We start from the raw sequence: 13,917 nt of genomic DNA, 5'->3' as shown, positions 1-13,917 counted from the left end.
AAAATGGTAACTACTTTATATGACCGTACTACGCACCTGGATCGGATGACGTCATTGCACGCGAGTGGTTTATTGCAGAATAACCCGAGATAGATTTTGCTCTACATGTATGTTTGCTGGTCGTGTTAGAATAAAGAATAACTGCGACTATTAAAATGTCCATCGCTTTGTAGTTGCATATGTATATGTAGGTTATTTGCTGGTCGTGTTAGAATATGTGATAGCATCAAACGTCAAAATGGTGCCATCATACATACTTGTGAATGCAAATCTTTTAAACGTTTAATACAATAGTGTTTCATTAGGATAAATTCATACTTGTGCTAAAATAATGCTACCTCAATTGTGCAACCAGGAAAAGGAAACCAAATTTTAAAGATACTTCAATTGAAAATTTAACGTGTTTTGAGAAATCAGTGCACACAGGTAATTGTAAAGTATCAGTTGCTAAAAGTTTTGAACAGTTCAAGTAGTTGACCAAAATCTGATTGACCACATTTAAGCAGTCTTTTTTGTCGGAATATAGTTTTTACTAGCTATTCTTAAGCTAATAGTAAAAACCGACGCAAAATAAAGATATATCTTATTTTGTTTTATCGCAAGTTACAGCTTATAGTTGTGGGGGATGATCCAATGTTCCTATCCGGGCAGTTTTTTAGACAAGCGGATTCTTAGGTAGGACCAACAACCCTTCGTAAGAGCAAGCGATTCGAAGCCAGTGACCTTAACCACTCAGTCAAGGAGGCTCTTATACTTGTTATGATGCCACTTTTCTAATACCTTGTATTAGGATGGTCTTATTTGATCAACTTTTATCATTTCACTTTTCTTTTTTTCAAAATTTCCTGTATATATCTAGAAGATATATATGTATAAAATTGATAATTTGTAAGTTTATCTCAAGTATCTGAAACCGGGTCGGTGGATAGAAATTATGCTGAGTGTGTGATAATACCAACTTCAACGTTCCATTTTATCAAAATCATTATCTAGAGAGCTGTCGCTGTGCTCATTACAAAGTGCAACTTTTGTGATCGCTACATCTGTTTGAAGCCATGATGGGAAGAAATGAAATGTTTCTCTTGTTTTTTTGTCTTCTGGTGCGGTTCCCCGGAATTAATGCAACGAATTTAACAAGGTAGGTCAAATATATAATTGGCATTGATTATATCAAATAATCTTACCATATCATCTTACAAAAAATCTGTAGCGGAGTCGTACCATTTCAGGTTTAACACTAATTAAATTAAATTAAGCGTACTTTCTAGGCATAAATTGCTTCGTATTTTATACAATTTAATTTTTGCTAAATTGTAAAACAAGTTCTGAATACTTGACATCTCATTCCTGATGGTATCTCCATTACCGCCACGAGAGTATGAGTGAAGAGAAGGGAAGCCAGATTCTATTTTAATTTCTGTGATAGATACTAAAGTTAATCAAGTATCGGTTCGGGTGAATTTATCTGTGTCTATGGTAACCGTTTACGTGGAACCGAGACCCTGTCAAATTACCATAAAACAGTTACCCGAGAGTAAAATATGTCCATCTGCACTTTCCATTGTGATATATCTTTTTTCTTGCAAGCCGTATTCTTCTATTAAAAAAAAAACAAGTAAAAAGAATGTTTTTCTTGGATGCACTTTAAAGATGCATTTGAATTTAGGCATTCGTTACAGCACGCGAGTCCTCTTACATCCCAGAGTGCTAGAAGAGTTTTTTTCCAGCATGTGTAAAACACGTGAGAATACTGTCTGGCGATATTAAAAACCATTTTCACACAAATTTTCACTACCGTATGATTTCTAATTTTATAGGAGTGATCTACTACGGCGTTTAACTAACGAGACAACATATGACCCGAATTATCCTCCAGGCTATGATGAAGGTACGTTACAATTCAATACCTGTTTTTCATTTAAATCTGTTTTTTTGCTTCGTTCATTTTCAATCGCCCGTTTGAAAAACAGGACGTATTATGGGAGCACCCCAAGCGGGCGGGCAGCCTCTAAAACTTTGTACGGAGCATATCTTCTGCAGATTTTAATGTAACTTAGTACAAATGTTTACCATCATGAAAAGGAGTGTCATGCGCAAGAACCAGGTCCCTAGATCTAAGGTCAAGGTCACACTAAGAAGTCAAAGGTCAAATTCAATAATGATTGTCTTGAGATGAGCATTTCTTCTTTTGATGTTACTGAGTCACACTAAGGTCAAGGTCACACTTAGTGAGCAGATGATACAGGAGTTCCACTGAAAGACGGAGTGTCATGCTTAGGAACCAGGTCCCTAGGTCTAAGATCAATGTCACATGTAGAGGCCAAAGGTCAGATACATGAACGCCTTTGACCAAAGCATTTCTTCTTCATGCATTCTTGGATTTTTATTCATCATCATGAGACGAAGTGTCGTGTGCAAAGAACCAGGTCCCTAGTTTAGATTTTTTTTGTAACTATGAATAGCTTATATATTGTAACTTTTTATTACTGGTCCGTCGTAGGATTACTTTTCGATAGAACAACATGCATGTTACATCCAACTTTGAGGTGTATTTTGGCCTATCTCTACCTGTTAAGGAGATTTTTCGTGGATTTAGAAATACAAGAATTACTACATAACTGTAGAATTTAAATCATTCCGTTTGCAAAGTCGCCCTAAACAATGAGCAGGCTGAAGGCGCGAAACTACTATAACCATCATTGGAGCCGGGTATTAAGGAATAGCATTGTTGATTTTCGTAAAATACTGGGTCCAAACCACTTTCGTCATGTATGAAACGAGATTTAGAACGGTGATATTTTGTTGTTATCACTAAATATCCATGAAGATAATCAAAAGAATTTGCCAATCTTGCGCTGTGTAAATTTTTCATATCAAACGAGTGTTTGATTAAACTAAGCGATATGTGAGCCCTTTATATACCGATAGCACACCTCTGCTACATAAGTGTCACATTACACTTTAAGATAACTAACTAGTATGAAGCGTATCACGAAATACTAACCTGACTAGAAGGTTAGTCTGCGCTCGTGTTTTGCAAGCAACGTACACACATCAGAAATACATGAAAAATACTCAGAATAAATATCAGGATTTGCTATTTTATTTCTGTTTTTTGCAAAAGTTACCTTTCAGTTTAAAAAGGTTTAATTATAACAGTATAGAAATATCTGGGATGACGACAATTAGCCTTAAAACGACTTTTAAAGAAATAGTATGTAAATTACCAAGGCCGAAATAACTGCATAGATATTTGGATCACTTTTCTATTATTAGCTCCCCTGAGCACAAAGTGCTCGTGGTGAGCTTTTGTTATTACACTGTGTCCGTCAACCGTCGTGCGTGCCTCAAGTCGTCCGTTCGTCGTCAACATTTGCGTTTAAACGAAATCTCCGAAACTAATGAATGGATTTTGATGAAACTTGACCATGATATTTCTTGGGTGGTCCTCTACCTAAAGTTGTTCAAACGGTTCCGCTTGCTGTGCACATATGGGCTGCCAGAGCTAAAAATAGAAGAAAAAATCTTAAAATTTCACACAAATGGTCCTTAAGGTATTAGACCCCTAATAGTAATGTTTTAAAAATGGCATTTGCTTGGTATATTCTTAAAGTTGACCATGTTTCGCTCCATGTTGCAAATTTTAAACAACTTTTACCGTGCCGTTTTTTGGTAAATTTTGTATAATTTATGGAATTTCCTCAAGCTCAAATAGAGATAAATTTCAATGTGATGGCCACTTTCTAAAACGTTTGCAGAGAATTCATTACAGCATTAGTTTTGATGAAAGAAACATCAAACTGTTGTTAAACAATTATAAAACAAAAAATAAATCTGTAAATATCATTTTTTCTAGGGTGCTTCAAGTAAACAGATTTAATGAGACAGAATTCTAACTCCAATATTGAAAAATTAAAGTCGAACTAGAAAATGCTTTTGTAAAAAAGCGAATGTCTCCCCCAATGCAAAGTCCTATAGGCAAGAAGTCAATAGGGGTCAGGAGCGAAAGTCAAAGAGACACTGATGGTTGGCTGCAATAGGGATCATCTACTTGGCATGTCCAGTCATCCCGCTAAATTTCAACACTCGTGGCCTAGTGGTTCTCAAGTCACTGTTCAGGCTCCTGTGACCTTGACCTTTGATCAAGTGACCTCAAAATAAATAGGGGTCATCTACTCTGCATGTCCAATCATCCTATTAAGTTTCAACATTGTAGGTCAAGTGGTTCTCAAGTTATTTCCAAAAAATGATTTTACATGAACAGGCCACTGTGACCTTGACCTTTAATAGACTGACCCCAAAGTCAATAGGGGTCATCTACTCTGCATGTTCAATCATCCTATGAAGTTTCAACATTCTGGGTCAAGTGGTTCTCAAGTTATTGATCGGAACTGGTTATTAATGTTCAGGCCCCTGTGACCTTGACCTTTAACGGAGTGACCCCAAAAACAATAAGAGTCATTTACTCTGCATGAACAATCATCCTATGAAGTTTCAACATTCTGGGTCTAGAGGTTCTCAAGTTATTGATTGGAAATGGTTTTCCATGTTCAGGCCCCTGTGGTCTTGACCTTTAACAGAGTGACCCTAAAATCGTTAGGGTTCATCTACTTTGCATGACCAATCATCCTACGAAGTTTCATCATTCTGGGTCAAGTGGTTCTCAAGTTACTGACCGGAAATGGTTTTCAATGTCCGGGCCCCTGTGACCTTGACCTTTCACAGAGTGACCCCAAAACCGTTAGGGGTCATCTACTCTTTATGACCAATCATCCATTTAAGTTTCAACATTCTGGGTCAAGTGGAAACTTTAAAAATGATCTTGTGTGAAACTGCTTGTCCGATTTTAAAATAATTTTATAAAAATGGTCCTTGTGCGACCCTCTACAAAAATTGTTCCAATTATTTTGATTCGTAAAAAACATGGCTGCCATAGGGCGTGGTCACTTTTCCCTATATGTATAAAGTGGAAACTTTAATATAATTTTTGCACAAATGGTTCACGTGTGACCCTCTACAAAGATTGTTCAAATTATTCTGCTGTTGCGTCAAAACAATTGGCTGCTGTGGGGGTGGGGGTGGGGGGCATGTTCACTTTTTGTTCTGAATCAATAATAGCTTGAGCCTTGATATTTGGCGTGTAATATCAGATTTGTACTGTCTAACATAATTGTAAAAATACTGTTGTATGTAAATTATCCTGACGAAAGCGTTAGCTGAAACGTTGATGAGATAGAAATCTATACATAGTACGTGTTGTTGTTGAAATACCGACCGCATTACCGTAATTGTAAAATTATTGCCCTGGGTTCAAAAGTGTGTGTGACATGTATATAAGATAAGGTAACATAGACGAAACCTAACTCTGTACTTATACAAACACAACTGACCCCTTGTACACATGCAAGCGCGGTGAGTGAGTGAGTTGTATTTTACGGCGAATCGACAAAAAATGGTCATATATCGCCGAGAAGAAGTCATATTGCAAACGCCAACTGTAAAGCATAAACATTGATGTAAAACTGTAAAGCATACCTAAAAACATCCATGTAAAAATTAAAAGAATACTATGAATAATGTAAAACATATCTAAAAACATCCATGTAAAATGCAAAGCATATCTAAAATCAGTTATGTAAAAATGTATGAGTGCGTGTTAAAATATCAGCTGCAAACATAATAATATTGCAAAATGTAAATAAAAATATGAAATGTTAGATTTTTTTATATATTCCTATCTGCTTTAGAAACGATAAAATATTTCCGACTGAAACGTGTTCAAATAATTCTTTCAAAGATTGAACGTCATAATATGTACTACGTTGTGTTGTAAAGTCCACACACTTTGACATGGTACACATTCGGGTTGATCTTCTTTATTCAAAAGATAAAACTGAGTCAAACGGGTATGACCTATTCGACAGTGAGAAAGAACAACTTCCTCCCTGCGAACGGATCTGTTCCCTTGGTACCATTCCCCTAGAGTAGGTTTAATATCATGAAGTTTATTGAATGAAGCATTGTTCCATGATGACTGTCATTTAGATAAAATGTATTTGTTTTTATTTGGCCTAAAATCGGTATGTGGTAATTTCAAATACACGACAAATGCATTATTTGTCGAGTTTTCGTTGTTGGTCGGTAGATTGTGATAATAAAAAGGATTTTTTGCTGCAATATCAGCATCCTCGTTTCCATGAATACCAACATGACGGGGAATCCAACAAAATATGATAGATTTTTTTTAAAGATAGTTCATGAAACTTGACAAGAATAATTATTTTGAATGAATGGATTTTCCATATTTCGGTTATGAATTGACATTAAAACAGAAAGCGAGTCGGAAAAGATAATAAATTTTTCTTCACTATTTTTTTATATAAAATTTAGAGCTAAATCAATAGCTTTGGCCTCGGCTGAAAATATTGTTGCATTATTTGGCAAACGTAATTTTGATTGATGAAGAAGGCTGACAGCAGCACAGCCAACCTTTGATTCATCTTTTGAACCGTCTGTGTAATTGCAAAATAGTCCTTGTAAGTAGATTTGATTTCATGATATTTGGACTTGAATATTTCAGAGTTTGTTTCAGACTTTCTAAAGGCAGTTTTCAAATCGAAAGGAACTGTAGGGGTATGAAGGGTCCATTGTGGTGTATCTTCAATTGAGTTTAATACCATCGAATTCAACGTCAGTTTCATTCATAGAAGATTTTATGCGAAATCCAAACGGTTTGATTTGTTTTGGTTTTCCTCGTATGAATCTGAGTACTTTGGTTTAAAAAATAATTTCATCAGCAAGATTGGATTTGTTGGCAGCCACTCTTGCATATTGCAATGAAAGTTTTTCTCGGCATGTGTAAAGAGACGGTTCGTTTGCTTCAGCATATAGACTTTCAACTGGCGATGTTCGGAATGCACCAAGAGCAATACGAAGACCTTGATTATGGATGGTACCTAACATTTGTAATAAGATTTTAAACCTATGTCGTTAAGATCATTTATAATACCATATTTCCATATAGTGTCATAAGTTTTTTCTAAATCGAAAAAGACAGACACTATATGCTCTTTTTTCGGCGACGCCGTCTAAATTGGTTTTCGTTACCTATGCCACGTGACTTCAGTTTGCAAATCAAACTACTTGATAACGCATTATAGATAATTTATCAAAATGGAAGATTTATGCAACACTCTGCCTGATTGGACGAGAGTGTCAATTTCTTTCACTCTGTTGATTGTGCTACGCTGAGTGAAATGTAGACGAAGCGTTTATCCTAAACGACGCTGTTCACAGTTTTAAAGCTAACTTTGGCTCAGTATATTTAGCAAGAATATTGATATATCTCAAAATGATAAGTAAGTTTAATAAATATGATAAAAACCTGTTCAAATACCAACATATATCAAATTAAAGAAAGAGCTGAATACGGTCTGCGTATCACATGAATAAGGGTGTGATAAGAGTCTTTTATGTAGAGAAGTGCTTTTTAAAAGATTTTCCTTGTTACAATTGTCGTCTGTATATGAAAAGGTTTCTTGCTTTTGTGACTTATTCAGATTGCATATTAAAATGAGTACTTGTTTGCTTTGATATATTTGTTATAAATTATTATATATTATAATGACTGAATCTCATTACACTGAAATGAAGGTACGCTGCATACAGTTTATCTATGTGATATGAATATGGTCAAACTTTGCTTATGAAACAGAAATATTGAAATAATTACAATTGTATGTTTTGCTTGACCTTCACTTTTTTATAGGTGTGACGTCATTGTCCAAAGATTCATGAATAGCGAATATGCATTTGTTAAAGCGGGATCAGTTGGCCTATTTTAGAAATAAATAAGAATAATAAATAAAAAAATCCTTTTTTGATTTCTCATGTATTCTAATCAAACTTGATTTGTAGCATCTTTATTAGGCCCGCAGCCAACTTTGTTCAGCTGGGACATTTAACCCCTTTTAGGGGCTGCTAGAGCTAAAACTAGAAATGCCTTTATACAGCGTCTCATGAACGGCTTGGTGGATCTTTGTCATACTTGGTCTGGAGCATCATTATAAGGTCCTCTTCCAAATTTATTTATATAGGAACTTGGGCCCTATTAGGGACCACTATAGCTAAAAGTAGATATGCCTTTCTTCGCATTCTTGCATAAAAACTACTTTTTTCACTGGATCCGCCCATGTATAAACGGGAGAAAAATCATGTGCAAACAAGGCAATTCACGTGCTGTTAATACATGATTTTTATTTTTGAAATGCTTTGCCAGGGATATATGTATGTATTTTTGCGCACACTGATATTTGGCATCTGCGTCTTGTTTCTTCCATAACAACCTCTTCTTGTAGCATTATAGATACAATGTAATCCATAGTATGTTTAACTGTATCTGTTTCCAACCCCAAACGTACTGCCCCCATCAATGTACGCACTAGCTTCTCTTAGAGTTCACTCCCTTTACATAGCGTCTGTTCAGTTATTGTAAATAACTGTGAATAAATAAGTATCGCGTGTAACTTGTGCTATTGTTCGTTTTTAGGTATTATATTTATGATTTTGGTAAATATCAGTCGGTATGTTTTTATCTAATTTCTCGAAGAATTTATATAAACAGCTTGGAAACTTGACACTACGTTCGTACTCATCCGTACTCCAACTGCGTGTCCGTACTCAATATAACTCGAATATAAAATTATTATTCTTGAAATTGTGATCGAGTATACCAAATTGTGAAATGATATGAACAATTTTTGGTAATTTTATGTTTGTAATAATGAGAGATAAAAAAAAATCGCTCAAAAACCATCAGGATGTGCTTTTGATAGTGTTGTTTATTTCCGGGCCCTGGATACGGATATTTAAAACATGTTTACCGTTTCCAAGAACAATAGGAATGGTAAATAAAAAATGTACCGGAATCGTCAAGTCATCACATATGAAAACAATACTTAAATCGTCGTGAAATATTTTTTATGCAAGAATAGCGACCTTCGGTCTCGGTCACAAACAATCCCGCGGGCTTCTGCAGACGTTAATACACAAAAAAACGTGTATTATCCCTACATTAACCACTAAAATGTAATGGATTTTTATCAAACTCGATGTGTAACAATATCGTAAGGTCTCCTGCTATTTTGTTACAAATGGGGATAGGGACCAATTTAGCTAAAAATATAAACACGTTTAATGACCTCTTCTCATGAACCGCTTCATGAATCTTCATCAAACTACTGCTGTAATTATTCGTCTAAGGATAAACGAAACAAAATTGCAACCCTACGAAACCTTTGCGAAAAATTAAAAGAGAACCATTTAAATTGTTAAAGTGCGGTGTTTAGTTTTGCAATTTGAAAAATGTTAGATGAAAGATGAATGTTAGATGAAAAATTCAAACTTCTTTCTTTATTACAATTCATTTTTAAAGATATTTCTTGTTAACAAATGCATCACGAATAGAATTTTCTAGTCGAACAAGATGATCAGTTGTGGTGCGTAGTTTGCGAAAGCCGCTTTGAAAGTTTGTAATTAATCCTTGCGATTCGAGGTACCAGACTAGTCTGGAATTGATCATAGGTTCCACAGTTTTACATAAACAACTAGTAAGGGCTATCGGTCTATAATTACTTGGGTTCGTGCTATCTTTTCCGGGTTTTTGTATGGGAATAATAATAGCTTCTCTCCAGGAGTCTGAAAAAACAGCGCATTTGGGTCAATGTCCCTATTGTTTCATGTAAATAATACAAACGTCAAATAGACCGATTCGGACAATTCACACCTTAAAGCATGTCTGGATTTTGCGATTTTTATCATTAAACAATTTCGTATAAAAGGTCGAGTTTCCATCCCATCGACACGAAAACACGACACACATATTTGTCGAGTTTTCGTTTTGGCGTGTTCCGTTAGACATGCGCACAACAAGTACTGAACTAAACACAACATTTCCGCACGTAAACACATGTCAAAATTAAACAACTAGAGAATATAGTTTTATTAATAAAAATTGACTTCTATGTATATTTCGGCCAAATACCACATTTGTTACATAAAAATATCGGAAGAAGATCAAACTAATTACTTCTGCCTGTTTACTCTTCACCTACATTTTATGTATTTTCTGATAATGTATCAAAACAATTTCCTTTCTAGAACAATATTAAGACCTTTTTTATAATGACCAAATCTGACCAATCTGTATTTTGACAGATTTTTAATTTGATTTTTATACTCAGTGTTACAGCGTTCGCTGTTAGCTAATGCCTGTAAAAACACATATGGAGGATATGACCATTATTTAAAATTACAGGGTAAAAACTGATATACCTGATATTGATCCCATGATAATACAGACTTACAATCAATTTATTGTATCGTATGTGTAGTATGCTATGATAAGTTTGTTCTCTGCAATATAATTAATGTTTTATAAGAATATCGTAATAATAATATCCAGCCTTTATTAACGTGTGAAGTTAATCTTCATTAACGCTCACGTGCACAGTGGCTACCGTTTTATACATTTTCAAATACTTCCAGGCGGACACGCCCTGACTCACCTTATGCTGTCTTCGTTTTTATCTGGTTCCGCTCCCGCTCCCAGTTGACGGTTCGTTCGAATAGAAAGAGAATCATTCCTAAATCTCTTCTCCAATAGCTTAATATAACGCCTGAAAAGTATTTGCCGTGTTTTCATGTCGGCGGCGCGAAAACTTGAAAGCAAAACAAATAAGATATTTGTCCTGTTTTCGAGGCGGCGGGGCGAAAACATCACAAATAAATGTCGCCAAGACGACAAATCTATACCTGCCAACACGAAAACTCGACAGATAAATTTTCCGTGTCGGCACCTTCTAAACGTCAAGTTTTCGCGTAAAATTAGGTTTTTGTCGAGTTTTCAGGTTGTCGTGTTTTCGCCCCGCCAACATGAAATGACAGAAATCAGCCACCATACTTTAGCGCAGATTGATTTTACCAAACGCACAGGGTCGCTTACTTGTGCGTATAACAAATGTGAGTAAGGTTGCCCGTGCCCGCGAAATGATGGTTAAGTGACTTCATAACGGTACTTTCTGTTTGATGTCATTCATTCCGTTCTGTTTATGTGACCTTTTTCTTTTTATGTGACTGATAAACCAATAGAGAGAACAATGGGGGTGTCACTTAAATACCGTTTCGTGAGAACGTCCGAGTTGCCAACTGTTCCGCTAAGCGCACAATACCAGTTATTTGCGCATAATATTTGCACAGCTACTGCCAATGTTATAACGAACACGGTAATTATTGCAACACACTGAACAAATTATTTGGACGTGCTTACATTTAAATAATATTTGTAAGCTCTAAATATGTACTTAGGAATTGCATGTTTTAGAGTTTATGGAAAAAATACGCCAAGCAATACTATTCCTTTCTGGCGCATTCATCAAACTGAAAACGAAAGAAATTTGACACGTGATGTCTGATATAAATTGCTTTTTTTCTGCTTTTTTACTTCTTTCCTTCCTTTGTTCTTCTAGAGGAACTTATTTATCTCGTGTGTGTTTTGACTCTGATACCATTATTACAGGTCAGACATTTCAAATAAAAAACAGAGGTTTTGCAAAATCGAAAGAAAACAAAATTGTCATTCACGACTTAAATTGCACTCAGAAAAAAGCTAACACAGATAATTCGCGCTTGTTGGCGCGGAGAAAAAATACCCTGTTAATAACCTTCTGCAATGAGTCTTATGAATACAGAGGAAAATTAACAAATAGATAGAATGAAATTTACAACTCCATTTTAAGTTCCAGCATTTGCCATATTAATTTTAGAAGTTCGTCTTGTCATGTAAGCCTGTCTGTTTGTATCAGAAATTAGAAAATTTCTTTGCATTTAGAGGACGCGACTTTGATCCACAGAAGCGCTGTATGTTCTCCACATTCGAGTCTGATAAGGAAGGTGCTAGGGTGATACTTTTTTGTTGGATTTAACGCCATACACTTGTTGGTTATATGGCAACTTTTTGGCTATTGATGGTGAAAAATAACTCCATTTACCCTCCACACATTATTTCAACACGGGCTGTGTTCGAAAGAATTCTGAACCTTAAAGGTCCATTACTAAAACCCGAACGAGTATTATATGAAAACCAGAGTTTGTAGCTGAGCCTTCCTATTTACTGAAAATATGGCCCACTGCATCAGATCTGACCAAATAGTTATGAATATGTTCACGAATAACTAACAAATAAACAAAAAATGTTGCCTATGTCAAACCGAAAGTATGTTTTCCGACTGCTTACGTACCCGTCGAGCACCTTCGGATTTTTTCGGAAGAATCCTCCGAAACGAGGCTATAATTTATAAAAAGATGCAAAATATATTATATGCCGAAACGATAACGTGATTTTTGCAAACTTAGCACATGGATGATGGAATTCAACAATTTTGTAACTCACAAAACCGTCATGAAAATCATAATACAGGTAATAAACAGCTATACTACAAATTTACGGGAGGACAATTCAGGCCCTTCCCGAATAAAAGTGTTTTTACAACTTCGTCTGCAAACTTTTGCAGTTAATCTCTTTTCAGTATAGTTTTAAGAATATAAATGAATAACTGTCTTACACTGCCGAAACAAAATCTGATTGAAATTTACCTAAATACACTGATTATGTACATATGGCTACATTAATTTAATAAGATTTTAGACATTAAACACATTGTCTTGGCCTAATATATGTCACTATCAATTTTAAACATAAATTTTGTACATTTCATATTTTTCGTGCAAGTCGTGTATAATTACCATCATAGAAATACAGTTATTTTGTCGCGCGTCTTTAAACGGATATTCGATTGAAACAATTTTAAAATCACGTGATCCCTAATAATTTCCGACCTATTACGGAAAAACGATAAACATGAAAGTAGGACAAAATGACCCCCCATGTCAGTCTAAGAAAATACAGAAACAATCATTTGTTTCTCTGTTCTTGTGTTGATTTCAAGGGAATATTGCATGGCTATCATAATTTTTAGTGATATATTACAAAATGTGTAGTCTTTTTTTAAGATTTATGTCTATTCATTTGTCTTTATTTTGCACCTTTAAGCAAAGTTTTGAACCCACATTATGTAACAGCCGAGTGATTCGAAGTAAGCGATCTTAACTATACGACCCGGAAGCTCTTACAGTGATCAAGTCAGTACTGGTTCAGAATCAACAAAAACTGTTTAGGTAATGTGACCATTGTTGTGTAATTGAAATAATATTTAAATAACGGCTTATCCCAATAAAGGTAACAATAATTACTTAGGTTCCGTTTTCTTTAGAAAACTCCATTACACACATACATTTACTAGTTAGTTTATATAATAAAACCGGGCTATAAGCAATTCTGTAAATTTATACATGATTTATTTACAAAAAAGGAAAAAAATCTCTTAGATTCAAAACCTGAGCTGTTACTAATGGTAAAAATGCTCCAGAGCATGCCCAATAATTCTAAAGCTGTATGCGTAAACAAATCACACATCATTTCGTGACCTTTATCTTGAAAACAAATCATATGCCATCCAATTAGGGGACATGCCGTCAGCAGTTCAGATGTTAATAGCATTATTAAAGCACTTAAACCTATGTCAAAGTCTATGGAATAACGAACTCGTACTGTAAGTCTTCCATCCATGAAGGGACTTTGAAATCACATGGCATAAATGTTCACCATAATGAGACTACGTGTCATGCGCAAGACCCAGACCCCTAGCTCCAAGGCGGTCAAAGTCACACTTAGAGGGCTAAGGTTATCATGGTCTGTTGCGTGTCCGGTCCATATCTCTGCAATCCATGAAGGAATTTTCAAATAACCTAGCATAAATGTTAACCATAATTAGACGACGTGTCGTTCGCGAGATCCAGACC

General features: G+C 35.3%; 1 protein-coding gene across 1 annotated transcript in view; it reads left to right on the top strand.

Annotated features, from left to right (window-relative positions):
* Positions 1 to 626: 626 nt before the first annotated feature.
* LOC128546700 (gamma-aminobutyric acid receptor subunit rho-1-like) overlaps positions 627 to 13,917 on the top strand; it is a 36,323-nt gene continuing 23,032 nt past the window's right edge. Inside the window, exons 1-2 of the mRNA XM_053517957.1 lie at positions 627 to 1,138; positions 1,818 to 1,888. Of these exons, the coding sequence (XP_053373932.1) occupies positions 1,056 to 1,138; positions 1,818 to 1,888 (154 nt within the window). The 5' untranslated portion in view covers positions 627 to 1,055. The remainder of the gene's footprint in view (positions 1,139 to 1,817; positions 1,889 to 13,917) is intronic.

This window comes from Mercenaria mercenaria, chromosome 11 (genome assembly GCF_021730395.1).
Source record: "Mercenaria mercenaria strain notata chromosome 11, MADL_Memer_1, whole genome shotgun sequence".
Classification (NCBI taxonomy): Eukaryota; Metazoa; Mollusca; class Bivalvia; order Venerida; family Veneridae; genus Mercenaria; species Mercenaria mercenaria.
This window is presented reverse-complemented; position numbering and strand designations above follow the sequence as displayed.